We start from the raw sequence: 24,004 nt of genomic DNA, 5'->3' as shown, positions 1-24,004 counted from the left end.
TCTTTTTTGCCGTCAGAGCCAATCCTGCGATAACTTCTCATATTTCTACAGCCAAGTAAGTTGTGCCCTCTTATTGCCCCATCTTTCAAGAGGTGCCCCAGTAAGATTCGCTCCATTTCACCATGTATTTTTATTTTACAGACCCCTCCACTATGGCACTCCCCTGTCTCGGACGTCTTTTTTCCCGTCAGAGCCAATCTTGCGATAACTTCCCATATCTCTACGGCCAAGTAAGTTGTGCCCTCTTATTGCCCCATCTCTCAAGAGGTGCCCCATTAAGATTCGCTCCATTTCACCATGTATTTTTCTTTTGCAGACCCCTCCACTATGCCACTCCCCTGTCTCAGACGTCTTTTTCGCTGTCAGAGCCAATCTTGCGATAACTTCCCATATCTCTACAGCCAAGTAAGTTGTGTCCTCTTATTGCCCAATCTCTCAAGAGGTGCCCCAGTTAAGATTCGCTTCATTTCACCATGTATTTTTATTTTGCAGACCCCTCCACTATGCCACTCCCCTGTCTCGGACGTCTTTTTCGCCGTCAGAACCAATCTTGCGATAACTTCCCATATCTCTACAGCCAAGTAAGTTGTGCCCTCTTACTGCCCCATCTCTCAAGAGGTGCCCTATTAGGATTCCCTTTATATTTCACCATGTATTTTTATTTTGCAGACCCCTCCACTCTGCCACTCCCCTTTCTCTGACGTCTTTTTCGCTGTCAGAGCCAATCTTGCGATAACTTCCCATATCTCTACAGCCAAGTAAGTTGTGCCCCATCTCTCAAGAGGTGCCCCATTAGGATTCGCTCCATTTCACCATGTATTTTTATATTGCATACCCCTCCACTATGGCACTCCCCTGTCTCAGACGTCTTTTTCGCTGTCAGAGCCAATCTTGCGATAACTTCCCATATTTCTACAGCCAAGTAAGTTGTGCCCCATCTCTCAAGAGGTGCCCCATTAGGATTCGCTCCATTTCACCATGTATTTTTATATTGCAGACCCCTCCACTATGGCACTCCCCTGTCTCAGACGTCTTTTTCGCTGTCAGAGCCAATCTTGCGTTAACTTCCCGTATTTCTACAGCCAAGTAAGTTGTGCCCCATCTCTGAAGAGGTGCCCCATTAGGATTCGCTCCATTTCACCATGTATTTTTATATTGCAGACCCCTCCATTATGGCACTCCCTTGTCTCAGACGTCTTTTTCGCTGTCAGAGCCAATCTTGCGATAACTTCCCATATTTCTACAGCCAAGTAAGTTGTGCCCCATCTCTCAAGAGGTGCCCCATTAGGATTCGCTCCATTTCACCATGTATTTTTATATTGCAGACCCCTCCATTATGGCACTCCCCTGTCTCAGACGTCTTTTTCGCTGTCAGAGCCAATCTTGCGATAACTTCCCATATTTCTACAGCCAAGTAAGTTGTGCCCCATCTCTCAAGAGGTGCCCCATTAGGATTCGCTCCATTTCACCATGTATTTTTATATTGCAGACCCCTCCACTATGGCACTCCCCTGTCTCAGACGTCTTTTTCGCTGTCAGAGCCAAAATTGCGATAACTTCCCATATTTCTACAGCCAAGTAAGTTGTGCCCCATCTCTCAAGAGGTGCCCCATTAGGATTCGCTCCATTCCACCATGTATTTTTATATTGCAGACCCCTCCACTATGCCACTCCACTGTCTCGGACGTCTTTTCGCTGTCAGAGCCAATCTTGCGATAACTTCCCATATTTCTACAGCCAAGTAAGTTGTGCCCCCTCATTGCCCCATCTCTCAAGAGGTGCCCCATTAAGATTCGCCTTATTTCACCACGTATTTTTATTTTGCAGACCTCTCCACTATGGCACTTTCGTGTCTCGGACGTCTTTTTTGCCGTCAGAGCCAATCCTGCGATAACTTCTCATATTTCTACAGCCAAGTAAGTTCTGCCCTCTTATTGCCCCATCTCTCAAGAGGTGCTCCATTAAGATTCGCTTTATATTTCCCCATGTATTTTTATTTTACAGACCCCTCCACTATGCCACTCCCCTTTCTCTGACGTCTTTTTCGCCGTCAGAGCCAACCTTGCGATAACTTCCCATATCTCTACAGCCAAGTAAGTTGTGTCCTCTTATTGCCCCATCTCTCAAGAGGTGCCCCAGTAAGATTCGCTCCATTTCATCATGTATTTTTATTTTACAGACCCCTCCACTATGGCACTCCCCTGTCTCGGACGTCTTTTTTGCCGTCAGAGCCAATATTGCGATAACTTCCCATATCTCTACAGCCAAGTAAGTTCTGCCCTCTTATTGCCCCATCTCTCAAGAGGTGCCCCATTAAGATTCGCTTTATATTTCCCCATGTATTTTTATTTTACAGACCCCTCCACTATGCCACTCCCCTTTCTCTGACGTCTTTTTCGCCGTCAGAGCCAACCTTGCGATAACTTCCCATATCTCTACAGCCAAGTAAGTTGTGCCCCATCTCTCAAGAGGTGCCCCATTAAGATTCGCTTTATTTCACCATGTATTTCTATTTTGCAGACCCCTCCACTATGGCACTCCCCTGTCTCGGACGTCTTTTTCGCCGTCAGAGCCAATCTTGCGATAACTTCCCATATCTCTACAGCCAAGTAAGTTCTGCCCTCTTATTGCCCCATCTCTCAAGAGGTGCTCCATTAAGATTCGCTTTATTTCACCATGTATTTCTATTTTGCAGACCCCTCCACTATGGCACTCCCCTGTCTCGGACGTCTTTTTCGCCGTCAGAGCCAATCTTGCGATAACTTCCCATATCTCTACAGCCAAGTAAGTTCTGCCCTCTTATTGCCCCATCTCTCAAGAGGTGCTCCATTAAGATTCGCTTTATTTCACCATGTATTTCTATTTTGCAGACCCCTCCACTATGGCACTCCCCTGTCTCGGAGGTCTTTTTCGCCGTCAGAGCCAACCTTGCGATAACTTCCCATATCTCTACAGCCAAGTAAGTTGTGCCCCATCTCTCAAGAGGTGCCCTATTAAGATTCGCTTTATTTCACCATGTATTTTTATTTTGCAGACCCCTCCACTATGCCACTCCCCTGTCTCGGACGTCGGTTTCGATGTCAGAGCCAATCTTGCGATAACTTCCCATATGTCTACAGCCAAGTAAGTTGTGCCCTCTTATTGCCCCATCTCTCAAGAGGCGCCCCATTAAGATTCGCCTTATTTCACCACGTATTTTTATTTTGCAGACCTCTCCACTATGGCACTTTCGTGTCTCGGACGTCTTTTTTGCCGTCAGAGCCAATCCTGCGATAACTTCTCATATTTCTACAGCCAAGTAAGTTGTGCCCTCTTATTGCCCCATCTTTCAAGAGGTGCCCCATTAAGATTCGCTTTATTTCACCACGTATTTTTATTTTGCAGACCCCTCCACTATGGCACTCCCCTGTCTCGGACGTCTTTTTTCCCGTCTGAGCCAATCTTGCGATAACTTCCCATATCTCTACAGCCAAGTAAGTTGTGCCCTCTTATTGCCCCATCTCTCAAGAGGTGCCCCATTAGGATTCGCTTTATTTCACCATGTATTTTTATTTTACAGACCCCTCCACTATGCCACTCCCCTATCTCGGACTTCTTTTTCGCTGTCAGAGCCAATCTTGCGATAACTTCCCTATTTCTACAGCCAAGTAAGTTGTGCCCTCTTATTGCCCCATCTCTTAAGAGGTGCCCCATTAAGATTCGCTTTATTTCGCCACGTATTTTTATTTTTTAGACCCCTCCACTATGCCACTCCCCTGTCTCGGACGTCTTTTCACTGTCGGAGCTAATCTTGCGATAACTTGCCAAATCTCTACAGCTAAGTAAGTTGTGCCCTGTTATTGCCCCATCTCTTAAGAGGTGCCCCATTAAGATTCGCTTCATTTCACCATGTATTTTTATTTTGCAGACCCCTCCACAATGCCACTCCCTTGTCTAGGACGTCTTTTTCGCCGTCAGAGCCAATCTTGTGATAACTTCCCATATCTCTACAGCCAAGTAAATTGTGCCCTCTTATTGCCCCATCTCTTAAGAGGTGCCCCATTAAGATTCGCTCCATTTCACCATGTATTTTTATTTTGCAGACCCCTCCACTATGGCACTCCCCTGTCTCGGACGTCTTTTTCGCCGTCAGAGCCAATCTTGCGATAACTTCCCATATCTCTACAGCCAAGTAAGTTGTGCCCTCTTATTGCGCCATCTCTCAAGAGGTGCCCCATTAAGAGTCGCTTTATATTTCACCATGTATTTTTATTTTGCAGACCCCTCCACTATGCCACTCCCCTGTCTCGGACGTCTTTTTCGCTGTCGGAGCCAATCTTGCGATAACTTCCCATATCTCTACAGCCAAGTAAGTTGTGTCCTCTTATTGCTCCATCTCTCAAGAGGTGCCCCATTAAGATCACTTCATTTCACCATGTATTTTTATTTTGCAGACCCCTCCACTATGCCACTCCCTTGTCTAGGACGTCTTTTTCGCCGTCAGAGCCAATCTTGTGATAACTTCGCATATCTCAACAGCCAAGTAAGCTGTGTCGTCTTTTTGCCCCATCTTTCAAGAGGTGCCCCCACTAAGATACCACTTCATTTCACCATTGCTCACCTGACATTACAGTTTTTCAAAAAACGTGGTTGGCTTTGCATCGGCCATTTTCCTTCCCCGGCTTCCAGGTGTATCGCTTGGACAGACCTGTGGGTAGGGGAGGTGGGCTTTTAAGTCTCATCTTTTTAAAGTTGGTGCACACTCCTTCTGTCATTTCGCAGGTCAAATTTTCCTCACTTTGCAGTTGCATTGCAGTTGCTTACGCTTCGAGAAACAGATCCGTGGTTGTAGTCAACGTGTACTTTCCACTTTCGTGTACGTGGGCTTCCGGTCCCCCTCTGCCATCAATGGTGTTCTAGCTGGTGTGCCTCGTGGACACGTCGTTCTCGGCGACCTCAACTCCCATCATGTCACATGGGGTCTGAGAACTGACTCCAACGGTCGGGAACTGTGAAATTGGATCTGTCAACATAACCTCTCGGTTGCGAGTGACGGATCCCCCACGTTCCTTCGTGGTACTTCCCGTTCCGTCCTGGACCTTACTCTGTGATTCCCATCGATTCGCATTGCCGCATGGAAAACTCTCGACTTGGGCACTAATAGTGATCATCTTCCCATCTACTTCGAAATCCTCACTCCTAGTAAGCTGTCTGTCCCAGTGCGCCCAGTCTGTAACTACTTCCTGCAGTCAGAAAGCCTGGCCTGTCTCTTGAAGGAATGCGCTGGACTCCCTGCCACTGATCGCGCCGCCAAGACAGCGGCCTCTCATTCTCGCTCTCTCGTGAAGTCCACGTTCCGTACGCAGAACCACTCGTCGTCAGATTGCGCGCCATGGTGGAACGAGGAATGTACAACAGCGTATCGCCGACGCAAGGCTGCCTGGAAGCAGCTCCTATCTAATTCATGCCATGTAAACTGGAGGAACTTCCAGTTCCTTAAAGCTGTGTTCAAGCGCACCATCTCGGCTGCGAAAGAGTCCTTCTATAATGGGCGCAACTCATTCCTCTCTCACCCGAAGCGCAGGAGGGCCCTGCACAAGCACATCTCCTACATCCGCAGATTGTTCTCGGGTGCCGCCTCCTCCGTGTTCTCCGTCGCTGCCGACGATGTCGCCAAAGCCAAGCTCGAAGACATTGCCAGAGGTCTTTCGCTCCGCTTCAGGAATACTCTTCCCCTCTCCCACGCCGTACTCCACGTGTCGCCGTCAGGCTTCTTCAAAGTTACTGAAGAGGAACTGAATTATGTCGTGCAGTCCCTCCCAAAATCAGCTCCTGGCCCGTACGGCATCACTGGAAGGATAGTAAAGTCCTTTTGGTCCTCCCATCCCCAAGAACTTCTCAACATCGTGAAGGTGTCTCTAGAGCACTCATGGATTCCCGACGAATGGAAGGTGGCAAAAGTGGTGGTCATCAAAACAATCGCCTCCAGGGGCCTTGACATGAATAACATCTGCCCAATTGCTCTGACCTCCGTCCTCTGCAAGACAGTCGAACACATCCTGCATCGTCGCCTCTCTTCTCACATGGAGCTTGATTGGACCCACCACCTTGAAGCTCTGAGCCAAAAAGCTGCGAAGGCCGGCAGCATTGTTCATCGTTGCTCTGGCGCCCGCATCGGGATGCTTAGAAACGCTTTACTGTTCCTGTATCAGTGTTACGTCCGCCCGGTACTGGAGTGTGGCTGCGTCCTCTTTTCCCATCTTCCAGGGTCCTCTTTTTCCATCTTCCGCTTTGCTAGGCTCTTTGCCATCGGGAAACGGATGCTACGCCTTTGCCTGGGTCTCCCTAAGTATGCCTCGCACCTGGCGTTGTACTCCGAAGCTCAAGTTCCTCCTTTAAAGTCATGCGCTCGCCTGCTCACACTAAATACCTTTCTTTCTCTATGCCAAAGCCCTCTCTCTCTGAGACACAACGCGGCCCTCAGGGACATGCCACAGTGACTGACTAGGCGGTGGCGCAAGTCAAACACCCCACAGCCAGTGTTCACCTAGCGCTTACTGGCGCCGTTAGGGGTATCGCAGACTGATCTTTCCTCACATGGTTCCCCCGGCCGAGCCCTTTGGTGCTGTCCGCTGACGCCTTCCAACGCGGTGTCACCTCCGCCAATCCGGACAGGTTGGAAGCCCTCCCCTCCGGCCATATCAACCGTTTTCCTCACCACCTAGCAGTTGCAACCGATGCGTCCGTTTCAGAGGAGCGGGCTGGCGTAGGCATAGTCTGCCCTCGCTTTGACGCGCATTTCTCTGTCCGCCTGCCTAACTACACCCCAGCCTTCGAAGGTGAGTTTCTCGCCATTACCCTTGCGGTAAGGCTGGTCCCTCACCCCTTCTGCAAAATCCTAGTCCTGTCTGACTGTTTGTCCGTTATCTCTTCTCTCTCTAACCCGTCAAGCACGCTACAGCAACTGTTGGCCTCCCTTGCTCCGCCTCACGTCTCAGAGATTGTGCTCACCTGGATACCAGGAAACCGTGGTCTCTCGCGCACCGAGGCGGCAGACAGCATAGCCAAGGCGTCACTCTCTGGCCCGGTCATCAATGTTCTCCCCCCTCTGGCTGACGTTACTAAGGTCAGGTATCGGAGGTTCCTGCTGCTCACTGGGTTCCGCCTTGTTTCCTCAGATACGCCCACTTCTCCTACTCATGGCAGCATCACTGCTGCGCTTCTCGCCATGTCGAAGTGCTCCTTACACGCCTCCGGTGCCTCGCCCTCCCTCTCGACTTTTATCCACACCGAGCTGAAGTCTCCAATTTGCCGGCGTGCTCGCACTGTGGTCAGGACGCGACTGTGGAGCACAGCTGGCACCGGGATTCGAACCCGGATACCTTCCAGTTTTGACGAGACATGGCCAGCACGCTAACCACTCAGCCACGCCACTGGAGCCTCACGCTTCAGCGCCTCAGACGCGCCTCAGACGCTTTCAGACATATGTCGGCACAGTTTCCTTAGAAGTCGGCCTAGCACGCACATTCCCTAAGGGACGTCAGTCGTGACGTTGCCCACCTACGTGAGGCCGACAACGGCAAGCCCTTTCACCATCACCAACACCACCACTGTGGAGCACATCCTTCTCCACTGCCACCGTTTCGATCACCTGGTTCGCCCCCTGGCCAGAGCAGGTGCCCCCCTCTGCTTCACCTCCATTCTATCATTTGGGGCTTCTCACTTGGGGAGGTGGAGCTGGGTCATAGCGTCTAATGTGGCTGCTTTTCTCACTCTATCTGATCGCTTATAGTTTTGTATGATACTGGCTGCCGCGCACTCAGCTTCCCATCATGCCTTCCGCGCTAGGGTAGACAGTAGGGTCAGTTCCTTTTAGGTAAGATTCGTTAGGGTGTTGGTCTGAGCGCGAAAAAAAAAAGAAGAAGAAGATACTGACGAGTGAAGACGACATTTGTTCGAGCTCCTACGTTAGGCCTAGTTTCAGTTTGAACAGCAGTTTTCAGTCAGGTCGTTTGCAACGACCTGTGGGCTTTTAGCCGAAGCATGCAGGACACCTCGGAAGGATTAGCCGTACCGACCCTCATGGAATCATCGCTGCGAGCTGCTAATAGCGGTAGGTCATCTGCTGCGTGCAAGCGCTTCAGAACAGATGAGAGCCAGTCTCCATCTGAAACGAATTCACGTTGTCAAAGTCCGCTATTATCACGTGACGAAAACCTTGAAGGCAACAACCAAATGGAAGACGATGAAGGATTTGTAACTGTTGTTGCAAAGAAGAACAGAAAGTCTGGTATTCATGTCATACTGCGACTAGTAAAAGCAGATGACTCGTTCCTACAAGTGAACCCCAACACAATAGCCAGCGATGTTATGAAGGCGACCCAAGAGCGAATTAAAAGCAATCGCATCTCCCGAGATGGTAGCCTCATCATTACGGTGGCGTCGCCCACAGCTGCGAAAGCGCTCCTGGCACTTACAAGCATTGCGAATGTGGCTGTAACTACCCGAATACCAGAGTCTTATGCAAGAAATGTTCGAAAGATCACTGGTCTCTGCATTCCCTATACGGATGAGCAATTACTGGACTTTCTAAAGCCAGTCGGGGCTATCGAAGTCCGCCGGCAGCGAGGCTTTAACACCGACGAAACAGGTGTCACAAGAGTCAGACAATACGACAGTGTGATTATCACATTCAAATCCCCGAGGGTCAGTGTAGGGCAGTGTAGGGACAGTGTAGGGTAACCTCTTCAGGCATGTCCATGCCTGAAGAGGTTACCCTAGGATTCAACACTTTCAAGGTTCGGGAATTTCAATCCCCAACACAATGCTATAAATGTCTCCGCTTTGGACATATAGCCAAAAACTGCAGAGGAACGCAGAAATGTAAATCCTGCGCTGGATCGCACAGTCACAAGGACTGCACATGTAGGCGGGAACGCCGCTGCGCGAATTGTAACAGTCCACATGCAGCAACATACGGAGGATGTCCGTGTCGACGCGCAGCCGTCGAAGCCCTCAAACAGCTAGCGTATGATGGAGTTTAAGGGGCAGCAAATAGTGGATCATTGAATCGCAAGATGGTTCGCCAGCCAGAGAGTACACAACAGCCAAACCAACAAGCGTGTTACTCAAGTGACTTTCCACGTCTTCCCGAAGCCAATGAGTTGGGAAGGCCCCCATTGCCACCACGCGATCGGAAACCTAAACCTCAACAGCCAAAACAGCAGCCCCAAGTTAACGCCTGGAAGAAGGACAGGGCCACGGTCACATCGAAAGTCCAAAAACCGTGCCCCAAAATTCCTCCTCCCCCGCCACCAACTGCGAGCAATGTCCCGCTCGATCCGAAGAAGTCCCAGGACACGGACTTCGTTGTCTACATAGTGCCGTTCCTGTTTGCTGCTCTGAAGGCCATAATGGCTGCTCTTCCCAATGCCAAGGACCTCCCCGAAGTCCAGCGCGTTCTAGCCTTTGAGCCAATCCTGTACAAGACACTCGTTCACACCAGTCATGAATAGGATATATAACAGTGCCTTTATCATGCAGTGGAACTCTCGTGGACTCAAACAAAAGATTGGAGACATTAGGAATTTTTTGTACCGCTACCCTGTCCCAGTACTTGCCCTATCAGAACCACTCATAGACACAACATTTCGCATCTCGCAATATGAACTGTATCACTCTTCTGCGGGAGTATCCCGAGCAGCACTGGCAGTACATCGGACATTATCGAGCACCAAAATACAAGGTTACTGCCAAAAGGACATAGAATATATTATATGCAAGATCAAGATCAGGAAGGTTAGCTACACTGTAGCAAATGTGTACATCCCGCCATCTTCCACGTTCCAAGTCAACTCCCTCGACAGCCAATTGGCCAGTCTTCAGAAGCCGTTTATAGTGTGTGGCGACTTTAATGCTCACTCGCCACTCTGGGGAGGTGCCAGGCTAACCAAGCGGGGCCGAGAGGTGGAACTCCTAATCCGTAAGCACAACCTTTGTATACTCAATGATGGATCAGCAACATATATCCGTGGTCCCTCATATGGAAGTGTGCTGGATTTAACACTATGCAGTCAGGATATTGTGCAACACCTCACCTGGTATACTGATACTGACACAAGAGGCAGTGATCACATACCATTGTTTATTGTGCATAGCGACGTGAAAGGACATAGTGAAGACAAGGAGAACTGCTTCACTCACCAACTGGAAAGTGTTCCGGCAGCAGAACACATCCTCACTGCCTGGGACTCAAACAGCAGAGGAGTTTACTACAACAATCCAAAACAACATCAAAGCGACCACGAAGAGGGTAAACATCCCAACAGCTACGGGCAGAAAGGCGCCGTGCTGAACGCAGGTATAGGAGATCAGGGGATGTAAGTCATTGGAGAGAAGCCGTAGCTCTTAAAGCCCGCATACAGAAGCACTTGAAACACCTTTCCATACTAAAGTGGAGATCTACGTGCTCAGCTATGACGCCATCGAACACAACTACCCGGCTCTGGCAAATAGTAAAAAGTCTGAAATCCTTGCCCAGGCAAATATCCCCTTTCAGAGCAATCAGCCTAAAGGAAAGCCGGACAGAAAAGGAAATCGCCAATGACTTTCTAAGAGTAATACTTGCACCTTCTGAGGCCTCCAAGGGGCTGATACACCAGCAGTCAAAGAGGGAAGCTACAGTCAGGCTGAACCTGGCCTCCAATCACGGGAACAGAGATCTTGACTCGGACTTCACCCGCACAGAACTCTTACAAGCCATTAAATTAGGCAATTCAAAGAAATCATCACCTGGGCCTGATGGCGTCACCTACGACTGTATTGCCAATCTTGGCCCGAGCGGAACTCGAGCTCTGCTCAAGCTGTACAACGAAAGCTGGGCCACTGGTCAGATACCTCCGATATGGAAGACAGCAATAGTGATACCTATTCTTAAGCCCGGAAAAAATCCAGCAGCCTTAAACTCATACAGACCAATAAGCCTTACTAGTTGCCTGCTTAAAGTTATGGAGAGAATGGTACTTGCCCGTTTACAATGGTTCATAGGGAAGGAAAAAATTGTACCTGAAGAATTTGCGGGATTCCGGCGAGGCAGGTGCACAATGGATTGTATCATGGACTTAGTGAGTGCAGTGGAGCATAACAAGGCGAACAGCAATATCACAGTTGCAGTCTTCTTTGATATTAAAAGGGCCTTTGACACTGCCTCACATACTCTCATATTAGACGCCCTCAGATACTACGGAATAAGCGGAAGACTATACATCTGGATCAGAGATCTACTATGCAATCGCAGCAGATGGTGAGTCGCCCTACCACACTATTGGACAAGGGGTCCCACAAGGGGGCGTTCTTAGCCCCACACTTTTCAATATCCTAATGGCATCTGTCATAGCGTTACTACCGCCTAAGGTTCACTGTACTGTCTATGCTGATGACATGTGCCTCTGGGCATGTGGTAGGCAGTCGGAGCCACTCAGACGTCGGTTACAGTACGCCATAGAAGCGGTCTCACATTTCTTTGAAGAACGAGGCATGGACGTGTCTACTGAAAAAACTGTATATCTCCCTTTCACCCGCAAGCGTCGCGGCAACATCAAGCTTACCTTGCAAGGAGAACCCATCAAGCGAGTAACTACACACAGATTCCTCGGTGTTCACATTAACAGAATGATGTCCTGGACAAATGAGGTTAAGCGCCTGAACAACAAATGCAACGCTTACATGAACTTAATGAAGTATCTCGGAGGCTACCGTTGGGGAAACACGCAAACATTGGCAGCTTTGCATAATTCTTTGATCAGGCAAAGTATACACTACAGCCTCCCCGTCATACAGAACCTCTCGGCGAAGCAGGAACACACCCTAGAAGCTATCTACGCTCGCAGTGCAAGAATAGTCCTCGGAGTTCCGAAAGCAGTGCGGTCACAGTTGGTACTTGTCGAGGCAAAAGAACCTCCACTCGAAGCACATAGCCCGACGCCATCTGATCCGAATCATCACCAGGCACACTCAGCACCACTTGGTTAAAAAAATACAAGATCGCAAAAAATCTGCATTGCATCGGCACCTTGGAGTTATACACAAGTTTCTTCCAAAATGCAGAAAACATACCCTTACTCGTGAAAAGGCACCGTGGCTTCTGCCGACGATGGCCATCAGGACTGAAATCCCAGGTATTAAAAGGAAAGCTGACCTCCCACCCGTGGCGCTAAAGCAACTTGCACTGAGCTATCTGGAAGAAGCCCACCCGTCAGCAAAGAAGATTTTTACGGATGGTTCTACTACGGCACTCGGCTCAACCAGCGCAGTTTATGGGGAAGACATTTCAAAAAGCTACAAGCTGTCACATACGACATCATCCACAGCAGCAGAACTGCATGGAATATTGAAAGCTCTCACCCATATCAAGACATGCGAAATCGGCTCCTGGATTGTTTGTAGTGACTCCAAAGCTGCTCTACAGGGACTATGTCATCCGGACATGACAAATTTGCTCCACTACAAGATTCAAAAAGCGATAAAAACCGGGCTGTTTGGTGGTACATTTAAAAGCGATAAAACCCCAGTGCAGGGGACACAAAGCGACAACACAGACGAAGCACTGACTGACAAACAACTTTAATGGCAGGGACACATCTTAAATACACCAACTGCACACCCGACCCCTTTGTGATAATTTGTGATTACAGCATGACGGCCTTGGCTGCCACTAGGGGTCGGGTGTGCAGTTGGTGTATTTAAGATGTGTCCCTGCCATTAAAGTTGTTTGTCAGTCAGTGCTTCGTCTGTGTTGTCGCTTTGTGTCCCCTGCACTGGGGTTTTATCGCTTTTACAAGATTCACACTGATCACTCAGATGTAATCGAAAGAGGACACCATGTCGAACTACAATGGGTACCAGCCCACTGTGGTATCGACGGAAATGAACTAGCTGACAAGTTGGCAAAAGAGGCCCTGTCTCATCAGAAACGATCACCTATCCCGTTCACTAAAGGAGATGCAGTAAACCTGCTCAACAGCAAAACTAAAGTATACGCGAAGAAACTCTGGCTGAAAACACTGCGATCAGAAGATTACATCAAACACATTGATCCAGAGCTCAAGTATTCCATACCTGTCAACATAAAACGGGAATACACCACATTGATTCACCGCATACGTCTCGGAGTCCTGCCAACCAACTCAGTCCTCTTCAAGCAGGGCAAAGCAGACTCTCCTGACTGCTCAACGTGTATGCTTCCCGATACCACCCACCATGTCATCACTCAGTGCAAGAAGTTCTCCAAAGAACGTGAACAATTAGACAAGGAACTAAGAAAGCTTAGTCACACGCCTCTCACCTTTGCCAAGTTAATGGGCAATTGGAATACAAGCTGAGATCGAAAAATTGCACTCAGTGTGCTGTGTGACTTCCTCAAAGAAACGCAAATCGTGCAGAAATATTAGGACAGGTCCACTGAAGAAGAAACTCCGCATGTTGACAATCAGCAGATAGATCCAAAGTGCAAAGGATGATCCTCCTGCGATCTATAAATGTAATAATCAACAAGCTACCTAATCCAGCTAACCCCCTCCCCCCAGCCGACATACAAGCGAAGAAGAGGAACATACTCCTCAACTAAAAGAAATGGAGCAGCAGCCCCCAAACTCGGGCGTCACCAAGCTCCAAAACGCAGCTACTTCTACTCTACTCTACTCTGGTCTGAGCGCGCTCTGCGTGTTACGTCACGACTAGCCCTGGCCAATCACCTTTAGTGGCTAACGGCCATTGCTCTGAGGTGGAAGAAGAGGAAGAAGCATAGCAACGCGAGCGGCATGGTCGGTGCCCGTGCAGCTCGAGACGCACAGCACAACACTGCACGATGTTTGAACATCTATGGAAGAGTATGGCAGCCGTTCTGTCGTCCCAGGAGGGTCGTCCTGCTAGTTGACTTTGCTGCAGGTAAGCGGTACGCGATAAATCCTCTTTGGGCGAGGATCTCCTCTTTTTAGGGCGAGGTCAGTACAATTTTTGAAGCGTGATGTGGGCAAGCATTCCACTTGTACCATGCTACAATTTTTAAATGCAATCGCCTAGGCTTGAAACCTCTTTTCAAATTCTTTGTCCTTGCTTTCACAAACGAGGTATTGAAGTTGGCTCAACTCAAGACGGAGGCGCATGGAATTTGCGGTGACTGTGAACGAAGACTACCCTTTAGTTAATCATCTGACAGATAATACAGAGTCGATAATGCTGTAAAATATAGTGGACTTAAATAAATTTAATCTTGCAAAGCATTGGAATTTTCAAAGTGCCGTCGACTCAAAAATTTCAATCCCAACGGACTTGACTGAAGAAAGGCTCGTCCAAACACAAGGAAATTCTGTTTCTCTTTGTATCTAAATGTAGCTGACAATCGTGCGCGGTGTAAACAAAGTTCGTAGTTGCTTGCGCACTTATCAGTGGACAATAATTATAAACAATAAGTCTCAGCATACTGAACCCTTCTTTTGCCGCAGCAAGGATACACTGTTGCGCCGTGGTTTTGTCAGCACAGAAGTATGCCACGTCAACCTGGAAGGATGAGACAGCGGGGGTTCCAGGATTTCGAGATCCAACGACAGAGGGTGTTACAACGCTTGATCGTTTTTGGGAGGCAGGTAAGTGGATTTCTTAACAGCTTTGAGAAACCGCCGCATACAGGTGCAGAATCGGTCTGATTTCTTTGGCCGATATGAACGTCAAAAGTTAAAGAAACAAAATTGGGGTTGCCTTAATGCTCCTTTGCCTATTAGATGGGCTTTTTTTCAGTACTAATTCTGAACCCTGAAATAATAAATATACATGACTAAAAAGATTAAAAATACGCATCCTGAAGGGGGCACATGCTCTAATATGTAAATCACCAAATTTTCATAATTCAAATCAGTCTAACGCAGAGGTATGCACTTCTCGAGCGCAGAACTTTTTTCTTATCTGAGTCGCAAAGCTGTCTACGTGGTCAATCGATCAGAATTTATTCCAAGCAGCTCCATCGCGACAAAACACGTGACCTTCCGACGCGAGCGCCTTTTCCTGGTTTTGTGCACGAAAAGTTCGTGGTTTGTTTCGGCGCATTTGCATAGCAAAGTTTGGTGATTTATATAGAACAATGTAAGTGCTCGCTCCAGGATATTGAAGCGACAAGGTAGATTTAAATAACGGCTGGCTCCAATTCTGGTATCTCGGAACGTTGGGTAATTAGGCGTCCGCCAGGTTATGAACTGTTGGGGACACGGTTAGCTAAAGTCGCCTGTCAGTACTTCGTCGTCCCATATTACCTCGGTTGCGCTTGAAAGTGTTTTGCCAATATTGTATTTGAACTTAGAGCATGTGCTGCACGCGTTTATTGCTGGAAAGGAACAGTCTTGATTTCAGACGAGATAAACCACGGAGTGCTGATTATAGAGAGCCGTGTCCCCCACAGTACATACGTTTTTGAAAAAGGGTGTCTGGTTGGCCGGAATACCACCTGGAACAACCGTATCCAGGTATCTTCCACAGTTTTATTGTAAAAATTATGTAAAGGATAAAGAAAAACGCCCTCTATAACTCAGGGTGTCTGCAGATAAACCTAAGTGGTATTTACGTGTCTACTTACCTGACGAGCTTCCGGTTGCTGCAGAAAAATCCTAGAAACCATTACTCAGCGTAATAAACTAAAGAGGGCGACGAAGACATCCGCTTCCGTGCATTGGAATCTGGCAACGTTGCCGTCCCAACAGAGTTGTGTGCTGCTACCGCCAGGAGTGCTGTCTAAATTCGCAGTTCCACATGGATCGGCAGAAAGAGCAACCTTGTCGAATTCTGTTTTCGATATCTTCGATTTCAAGGCATGCAGTTGCATGCACGTGGTGCAACATCTAAGTTATCATATGATGAGCAGACATCATGGTTATGCTCCATATCTTTGACATTACTGCATCTCGCTTAGAGTTTTTGAAGCAACGTCCTGTCTAAAGCGCACGACTAAACAGCCTCATCCAATCCGCATGGATCTGCAACTGTTCAGCACGACAAAACTGTTGCCGAAAGGAGCTCAGAAACGAAAATGGAAACAAAATAAGACACATGATGATGTAAATGAGAATCGCTGAACGTGGATGTCCATGACGTTCTGCTTATTGAGTTTTGTGAAATTTTGAAAAATTTCGAAGGTGATACCCCTTTGTAACTCGGGGGATAAGCATTGTATTCCAGTTATGCCATGCCACCAGCCTCCATGTAACATTCTGGAGCATATCATGTTCAGTTCACTCTTGACTCTTCGGTTCCCCCTGGCTCGATTACGGACAAGTTCGGGGTCAGACAAATTAAAGTTAAGGCGAAAGTTCAAAAGTGCTGGTGAACGCCATACCCCACACACCACCACTACCCCCCTCGCATTTTTTCGCGGTTTATATTTTATAGCGGCCTCTATGGGATAGTTTCACAACTTGGCGTGTTGTCATCGCAGAGTATCAAGGCCCTCTACTCACCAAAGAAAAATGGCGTGTGTAGAGGTTGCTTTCCAATGTACTCCTCGGTTGCACAGACTTCCTTTCCACTGGTTTCCATTTTTGATTGTGATGAGCAAGGTTTCCGGAAGTGATTCTGATGTGCAAGATAATTACTCCCGTCGGTACACGACCAGCATTACTCTTTTTACCAGGGCTCTCAAAAGCGACTGTGTATCTTTCGATTTGAAAAAGAATCCCACACACATTTATTGTACTCTTATTGTACTCAGGTGCGCTCTAAATTTGCACTCGAACGTACTCACGTGGTTCCTGCATAGCCCCAAACCACCAAAGCATAGCGACCAGAGATCGGCTCAATAACACATGCTCTGGTTGCATGCTCGGCATGATCGCGATAAGCGATACACCATGTCGACGTTCACGTGAGTCCGTAGCCTGCGAATGAGTTCACACCTTGTCACATAAATGTGACCGTGAGTTCCGTGGCCCAAAATGCCAAGCAGTGGGTTACTGTCATTCTGACGTGGTACTTATCAGTTCATGCACATAAACAATTCGGATATCGACAATAACTGGTTTATGTCGCGAGACATCGAACTGCGATTATGTGCGAAGATATCGAACAACTACCTGTATTCTCCCGTGGACCAATGGAAGGGCTACTTTTAATTACATACAGAGAGTTTAATTTTATCCTTTACATAACTTTTATGAAAATGCTATCGGAGCAGCAGAGATGTCGTTTTTGCATAGCTATACGGCCAGGCGGACATCCTCTGCAAGAAATTATATGTGCAACTAGAAGACCATTCAGTAATTGAACCTCTGTATGCAATAAGAGGATAACTCTATTTATCCCCTTTTTACTATTTTTGCTCTAATGATATATACATATCAGTATGTAGCCGCCAAAGCATTTACGACCGTATTGCAATTTATTGACTCGCTATAGGACGTTAAGAAACGAGAAATGCATGCATGTCAATGGGACTGGCCGTCAGATGGGGCCCCTTTTATCGGTTAGGATTTTTCGATTTGGTGCATAACGTTTAATTAGGTTTTATAAAACTTAGTTTTTAATTAGGGGACTTTGGGGCAAAAGCGATATAGCAGAATTAGACTATCCTCGTTGAAAGCCATTCCACATCTAACAAATTCAGAAACAGGCACGCGTGTTAGATATACATCCCGGGATTTTGTACGCAAATGAGCCCAAACCGAAACCGCAGCGATGGAGCAGCGCTCATTTTACGTCAGGGAGTCACGTGATTTGATGCGATGGCGATGACTGGAGTAGGTGCGAATCTCCTGTCCAGAAAAACCAGCCTAGATAAGTCTCCATCGGTGTAGATGATGCGCTTTTTCAGTTTCGGCTCATTTACGTACCGAAATTCAGTGACGAGTATTTCACGCGCTATTTTCTGGATTTTTAAAAGATAGAATGACTCTCAACGGGCATTGTCTCCCATTCTGCTATCTCGCTTTTGCCTAAAATCCCTTAATTATAAAGAGCTAATCTATGAGCTTTAGGTAATTAGTCATCGTGTAGTAGTTACGTACACCCTTCCAGAGGATGTCCGCCGGCCGTATACGACATCTCTGCTGCTCACGTAGCTTTTTACAAAAATTCTGCAAATAAGAGGTGGGACGAATCCAGAATTTTCCGAATCCAAGGGAAGGTCTACGAATCCACGAATCTCGGATCTTTCGAACCCTTTCGAAGGGAAAGGCACTTTTACTGAAAAATATTTTCAAGCAGAATTTGATATCAACTAAAAACAAATTAAATAATAGTTCACTTTCAGGAGAAAACATACCACATGAAAACATCGAGGACGTGATAACACTTACTAGGACACTTATAAGGACGTACTCCTTAAATGTAATTTAAACACAAACTCACGAGTCTTTTTCTTTTAATTCCCTGTTAGCGGCTATCTATGACTGTGAGCGGCATACAGAATTGGACACATAGAGAGGACAGCAGGAAGGAATGGGGGAGGGGTTAGTATGCGTCCTGGGCCGGCTTCGTGGGGAACTGTGCCGACATTAGTCTGGAAAGTGTTCGGACAACCCAGGGAAAACCTCAGACAGCACAGCCGGTGACAGGATTCGAACCCGTGTCACCTCCCAGTCTCTGCGTGGAAAGCGATCATCCTAACCACGATGCCACGGGAGCTGGTCACTCACGACTCTGAATTCTTCCCATGAAACTAAGCAACAACCACGATCAAAACAATGTTACTTTTAAACTTGTAATGTAAGAATTCCTCCCTCAACTATTTCAGGACCAGGGCAACGTACATAAACAAACAAGAGAACACCCGCCTGCCAATGAGGCTTACCTGGAATTACTGTCCACTATACTGTACGAGGATTCGTTTTTCCCATACCTAATAAAAATAAACAGCCTGTATGTCAGGTGGTCTGCAAAAATCTGCATTATGTTCCATACATCTGTCTGCGGATGAACGTGGTCCGCAGGGAGATGCGATACCCGACTGATATTCGATACCAATGCGGTTCAGTCCGATGATTCATGTGGTGTAAAACATACTGAGTAGAACTTAATCTTGATAAGTAACATATGAAAGTAACCCCGTGGAAATGTAATGTAGAATTTATCTTCAGTAATGCAGGTCGCTAATAAGTAGATTAATTAGCGGATGACGACAAGTCGACCCGAAACTCCGACCCAAGTCAGAAAAGACAGCCGCAGTATAAGTACCAGACTCAAAATAGGACAATCTATGCAGGAGAGAGACAGTCCATTTATTATTGGAAGCCATAGGGCGTCAAAATTACGTTGGGTGTGCATAACATTGGGTCTGAAGCATTCAACGTCTACGGCGCGCTGCGTGGAAACCAAAATCACAACGAACAAATGCTGGCTGGACACATAATTATAAGGGCAGACTTGTGCAGTGACTTGAGTAGGGTATTTCAGTTACGTATCCTAAATACTTTTGCGTGTAACTTTCTATCTTGCAAGTTCTTTCAAAGGACCTAGTAATCTAGCTTGTTTCAATATCCGTTTTTCAAGCTAGTTTGAATATTCCTTGTGCGTAACGCGGATGTCGAGCGAAAAATTTGCTTTTGTCTCCGTAATGCGCTTTGTGCTGTACATAAACATGTACTTTAATGTCTGAGATATTCGGGCATCCGCCTCCCTTATGTGAAAGGGGGTACGGTGCAGCGCCTCGGGTTTAGGAGCTTGCATGAGGCGTTGTGCTGACCTGCAGGGTATGCTGGTATACCATGGAGACTCCTAGAAGCAGCACAGAAGACTCGTGCGGACAGATGTTGCTAGAGCGGGCACGTAAAATATCTCTCCGGGTAAACAATGATTAAGAAAAAGAGTAAATTCTGTCGTTTCTCTAGAGCGTTTGTTCGCATCTGCATGTAGGCGCCTGTTTAATATTGAGGGAATTTGTTAAGAAAAATAAATAAATAAAGCAGGGTAGGCTCTCAGATAGTAATTTCGAAACGCAGCTCCTGCGACGCGGTCATCGCCACGGGCTATCTTATTGGAATTTTGAGAACATATTCAAGTACTTTAAAGCAGGGGTCGCAAACACGCGGTGAGCATGTGACCCATCTGCGGCCAGAAGGCCCTTGTCTACCAACGAGAAGCACTCTCTCCTGACGGTTACCCTATTAAGGAATTTAATCAAAGAACAACGAAAACTTCGTTTTAATGATGATTGTGGAACTACATCTACCCCATTGCTGGCGGCAGTGTGGTGAAATATGTCGTCTTCCAAAATTCAATCAATAATTAGGAATAGGAAACCAGATTTTCAGGCATCTGTCATGTCTGTCTTCTCTGGAGTTCAGATATCCGACAAACTCGTCATCCGGACTACAGTCCCGGGAGCGAATCTGCTACCATTGAATACGTCTCGGTTATACGGAATTCGTTATCTGCATCCGGACAGCAAGTACGGCGAACAGTCTTCCAGAACCTAGGTCATTCTAACTCGCGTATCCGGAAAAGTGAACGTCCTCTGTCGCTGGCATGTGTTGTGTTCGCATCGTTCCGGAAAAGGGTCACATCTCACCAGGTCATTCTGTACTGTTCGACTCCCCACACCAAATCCCTATATTGCAGTGACATCCCAGCAAGTTTATATAATCGCTAAAGGGACTATATTCGCCGCTGGCCTCCACCAGTTCCGAAACTATGCTGGCATTTTATTCCTCATTGATTACAGGTAATCGTTCGGCGAGTCTTAAGCTTTGATAAGGAAATCAAGCTTTCATAAGGCTGAGACGCCTGTGCGGCGGTGGTCTGGGACATCCGAAGCAAACGAGCTCGGAACGAATCGCATGCGAAAACCGTCGTCTCCACGATGTTCTTTTCCTGCTGGAGCCAGCTCTGCCGCAATTGCAATCCTTTTTAAGCTAAGTGGTTTGGGAGAGAAAATTGTCGAAATGAGACTGTCGAACACAAGAAAATACTGTAGTACTTGTTTGATATGGAAGTTTCCAGAACATGAGAGCCACCAACACCCTTGGTGCTCGGACGTAGCGGATTTGAACGTCGTCAGAAGAGCTCTGAGGAGACCTTAATATAGTGGACATGCCCTTACGTGCCATGCGTGCCTTACTGTCATCGACCTAATTGGTACGATCGGTTTCCATTCATGCAGAAAATACCTGGACCAGCCCAATGATGTCTTCAAACACCAGCTATACACTCCACTGACAGATTGACAACGACATCGCAGCAGAAGTACAAGGTGACTGTGCACAACTTTCGATGCGTCTACTAAGCAGCCACGTCTACGATGCAGCGAATTCGAGCACCAGCAGTGCTGAAACCTCCGACGCTGGAAGCAAAGGGAACAGCAACGCAAGAGGAGGATGCCGCCTAGCTGATGAATTACTAGGCTTGATAAAGTCCGGAATAAATTGTGATGCATGACACACACACACACACACACACACGCAAGAAAAGTGTACTAGCCCAGCAATGGTGTTGTCTTGGTAACTCAGGGACCATACCTGCTGCATGCGATGACAAACAACTCTCAATCCAGTCTTCCTAGCCTCTTGCATTTTGAAAGCTGTTTTCGAACAAGTAAGATGTAATGCATTGCGCATATGGATCGCACGGGGCCCATTTTGAGATTATGATTTTTCGACAAAGAATGCAAAATGTGACCGCCTATTTTAAATCAGTACGTCCTCCTGGCCACACATCAACCACCGCACGGCGTGTGAATATGCACTGAATTTTATATGAAGTATTATTGCGATCCAAAGTTGATCAAAATGTCATTTTCGAGTCTCTGACAGAGTTCGATGGGATTATATACAGAGTGAATAATTAGATTAGACATTTCTAATATCAATGTTATATCAAGTATTATTGCGGATCAAAATGTCATTTTCGAGTATCTGATGGCCGGCTGGACGAGGATTTGAACCAACCCGCCCACCAGGGGTGTAGCAGGGGAACGGGACCCGGGTTCGATACTCTGGGATATTAATTATATACAGAGTGAATAATTAGATTAGACGTCTCTGATATCGATGTTATATCAAGTATTATTGCGGACCAATCAAAATGCCATTTTCGAGTCTCTAATGGCCGGCTGGACGAGGATTTGAACAAAGCCGCCCACCAAGGGTGCAGCAGGGGCACGAGACCCGGTTTCGATACTCTGGGATATTAATTATATACAGAGTGAATAATTAGACTGGACATCTCTGATATCAATGTTATATCAAGTATTATTGCGGACCAAAGTTGATGAAAATGTCATTTTCGAGTCTCTGACGGTCGGCTGGACGAGGATTTGAACAAACCCGCCCACCAGGGGTGTAGCAGGGGAACGGGACCGGGGTTCGATACTCTGTGATATTAATTATATACAGACTGAATAATTAGGTGAGACATCTCTGATATCAATGGTATATTAAGTATTATTGCGGACCAAAGGTGATCAAAATGTTATTTTCGGGTCTCTGACGGCCGGATGCACGAGGATTTGAACAAAGCCGCCCACCAAGGGTGCAGCAGGGGCACGAGACCCGGTTTCGATACTCTGGGATATTAATTATATACAGAGTGAATAATTAGATTAGACATCTCTGATATCAATGTTATATGAAGTATTATTGCGGACCAAAGTTGATCAAAATGTCATTTTCGAGTCTCTGACGGCCGGCTGGACGATTTGAACAAACCCGCCCACCAGGGGTGTAGCAGGGGAACGGGACCCGGTTTCGATACTCTGGGATATTAATTATATACAGAGTGAATAATTAGATTAGACATCTCTGATATCAATGTTATATCAAGTATTATTGCGGATCAAAGTTGATCAAAATGTCATTTTCGAGTATCTGATGGCCGGCTGGACGAGGATTTGAACCAACCCGCCCACCAGGGGTGTAGCAGGGGAACGGGACCCGGGTTCGATACTCTGGGATATTAATTATATACAGAGTGAATAATTAGATTAGACGTCTCTGATATCAATGTTATATCAAGTATTATTGCGGACCAAAGTGATCAAAATGTCATTTTCGAGTCTCTGACGGCCGGCTGGACGAGGATTTAAACAAACCCGCCCACCAGGGTTGCAGCAGGGGAACGGGACCCGGGTTCGATACTCTGTGATATTAATTATATACAAAGTGAATAATTAGGTTAGACATCTCTGATATCAATGTTATATCAAGTATTATTGCGGACCAAAGTTGATCAAAATGTCATTTTCGAGTCTCTGACGGCCGGCTGGACGAGGATTTGAACAACCCGCCCACCAGGGGTGTAGCAGGGGAACGGGACCCGGGTTCGATACTCTGATATTAATTATATACAGAGTGAATAATTAGGTTAGACATCTCTGACATCAATGTTATATCAAGTATTATTGCGGACCAAAGTTGATCAAAATGTCATTTTCGAGTCTCTGACGGCCGGCTGGACGAGGATTTGAACCAACCCGCCCACCAGGGGTGTAGCAGGGGAACGGGACCCGGGTTCGATACTCTGATATTAATTATATACAGAGTGAATAATTAGGTTAGACATCTCTGATATCAATGTTATATCAAGTATTATTGCGGACCAAAGTTGATCAAAATGTTATTTTCGAGTCTCTGACGGCCGGATGCACGAGGATTTGAACAAAGCCACCCACCAAGGGTGCAGCAGGGGCACGAGACCCGGTTTCGATACTCTGGGATATTAATTATGTACAGAGTGAATAATTAGATTAGACATCTCTGATATCAATGTTATATTAAGTATTATTGCGGACCAAAGTTGATGAAAATGTCATTTTCGAGTCTCTGACGGTCGGCTGGACGAGGATTTGAACAAACCCGCCCACCAGGGGTGTAGCAGGGGAACGGGACCCGGGTTCGATACTCTGTGATATTAATTATATACAGACTGAATAATTAGGTGAGACATCTCTGATATCAATGGTATATTAAGTATTATTGCGGACCAAAGGTGATCAAAATGTTATTTTCGGGTCTCTGACGGCCGGATGCACGAGGATTTGAACAAAGCCGCCCACCAA

At 46.9% G+C, this 24,004-nt stretch overlaps 1 protein-coding gene and 1 long non-coding RNA gene across 2 annotated transcripts; both read left to right on the top strand.

Moving 5' to 3' along the window:
• The first annotated feature begins 1,179 nt into the window (after positions 1 to 1,179).
• On the top strand, positions 1,180 to 2,028 carry LOC135371585 (uncharacterized). The gene is made up of 5 exons (XR_010415647.1): positions 1,180 to 1,250; positions 1,326 to 1,414; positions 1,490 to 1,578; positions 1,654 to 1,741; positions 2,005 to 2,028. It is a non-coding gene; the product is annotated as an uncharacterized LOC135371585 (long non-coding RNA).
• An 11,754-nt stretch (positions 2,029 to 13,782) lies between these two features.
• LOC135371589 (uncharacterized) lies at positions 13,783 to 21,497 on the top strand. Its single transcript, XM_064605576.1, has 3 exons — positions 13,783 to 13,923; positions 14,481 to 14,621; positions 21,113 to 21,497. Exons 1-3 carry the CDS (start codon positions 13,797 to 13,799, stop codon positions 21,166 to 21,168), a joined length of 324 nt encoding a protein of 107 aa, XP_064461646.1. The 5' UTR covers positions 13,783 to 13,796; the 3' UTR covers positions 21,169 to 21,497.
• The last annotated feature ends 2,507 nt before the right edge of the window (positions 21,498 to 24,004 follow it).

The sequence above is a fragment of the Ornithodoros turicata genome, unplaced genomic scaffold (assembly GCF_037126465.1).
Source record: "Ornithodoros turicata isolate Travis unplaced genomic scaffold, ASM3712646v1 Chromosome113, whole genome shotgun sequence".
Classification (NCBI taxonomy): Eukaryota; Metazoa; Arthropoda; class Arachnida; order Ixodida; family Argasidae; genus Ornithodoros; species Ornithodoros turicata.
This window is presented reverse-complemented; position numbering and strand designations above follow the sequence as displayed.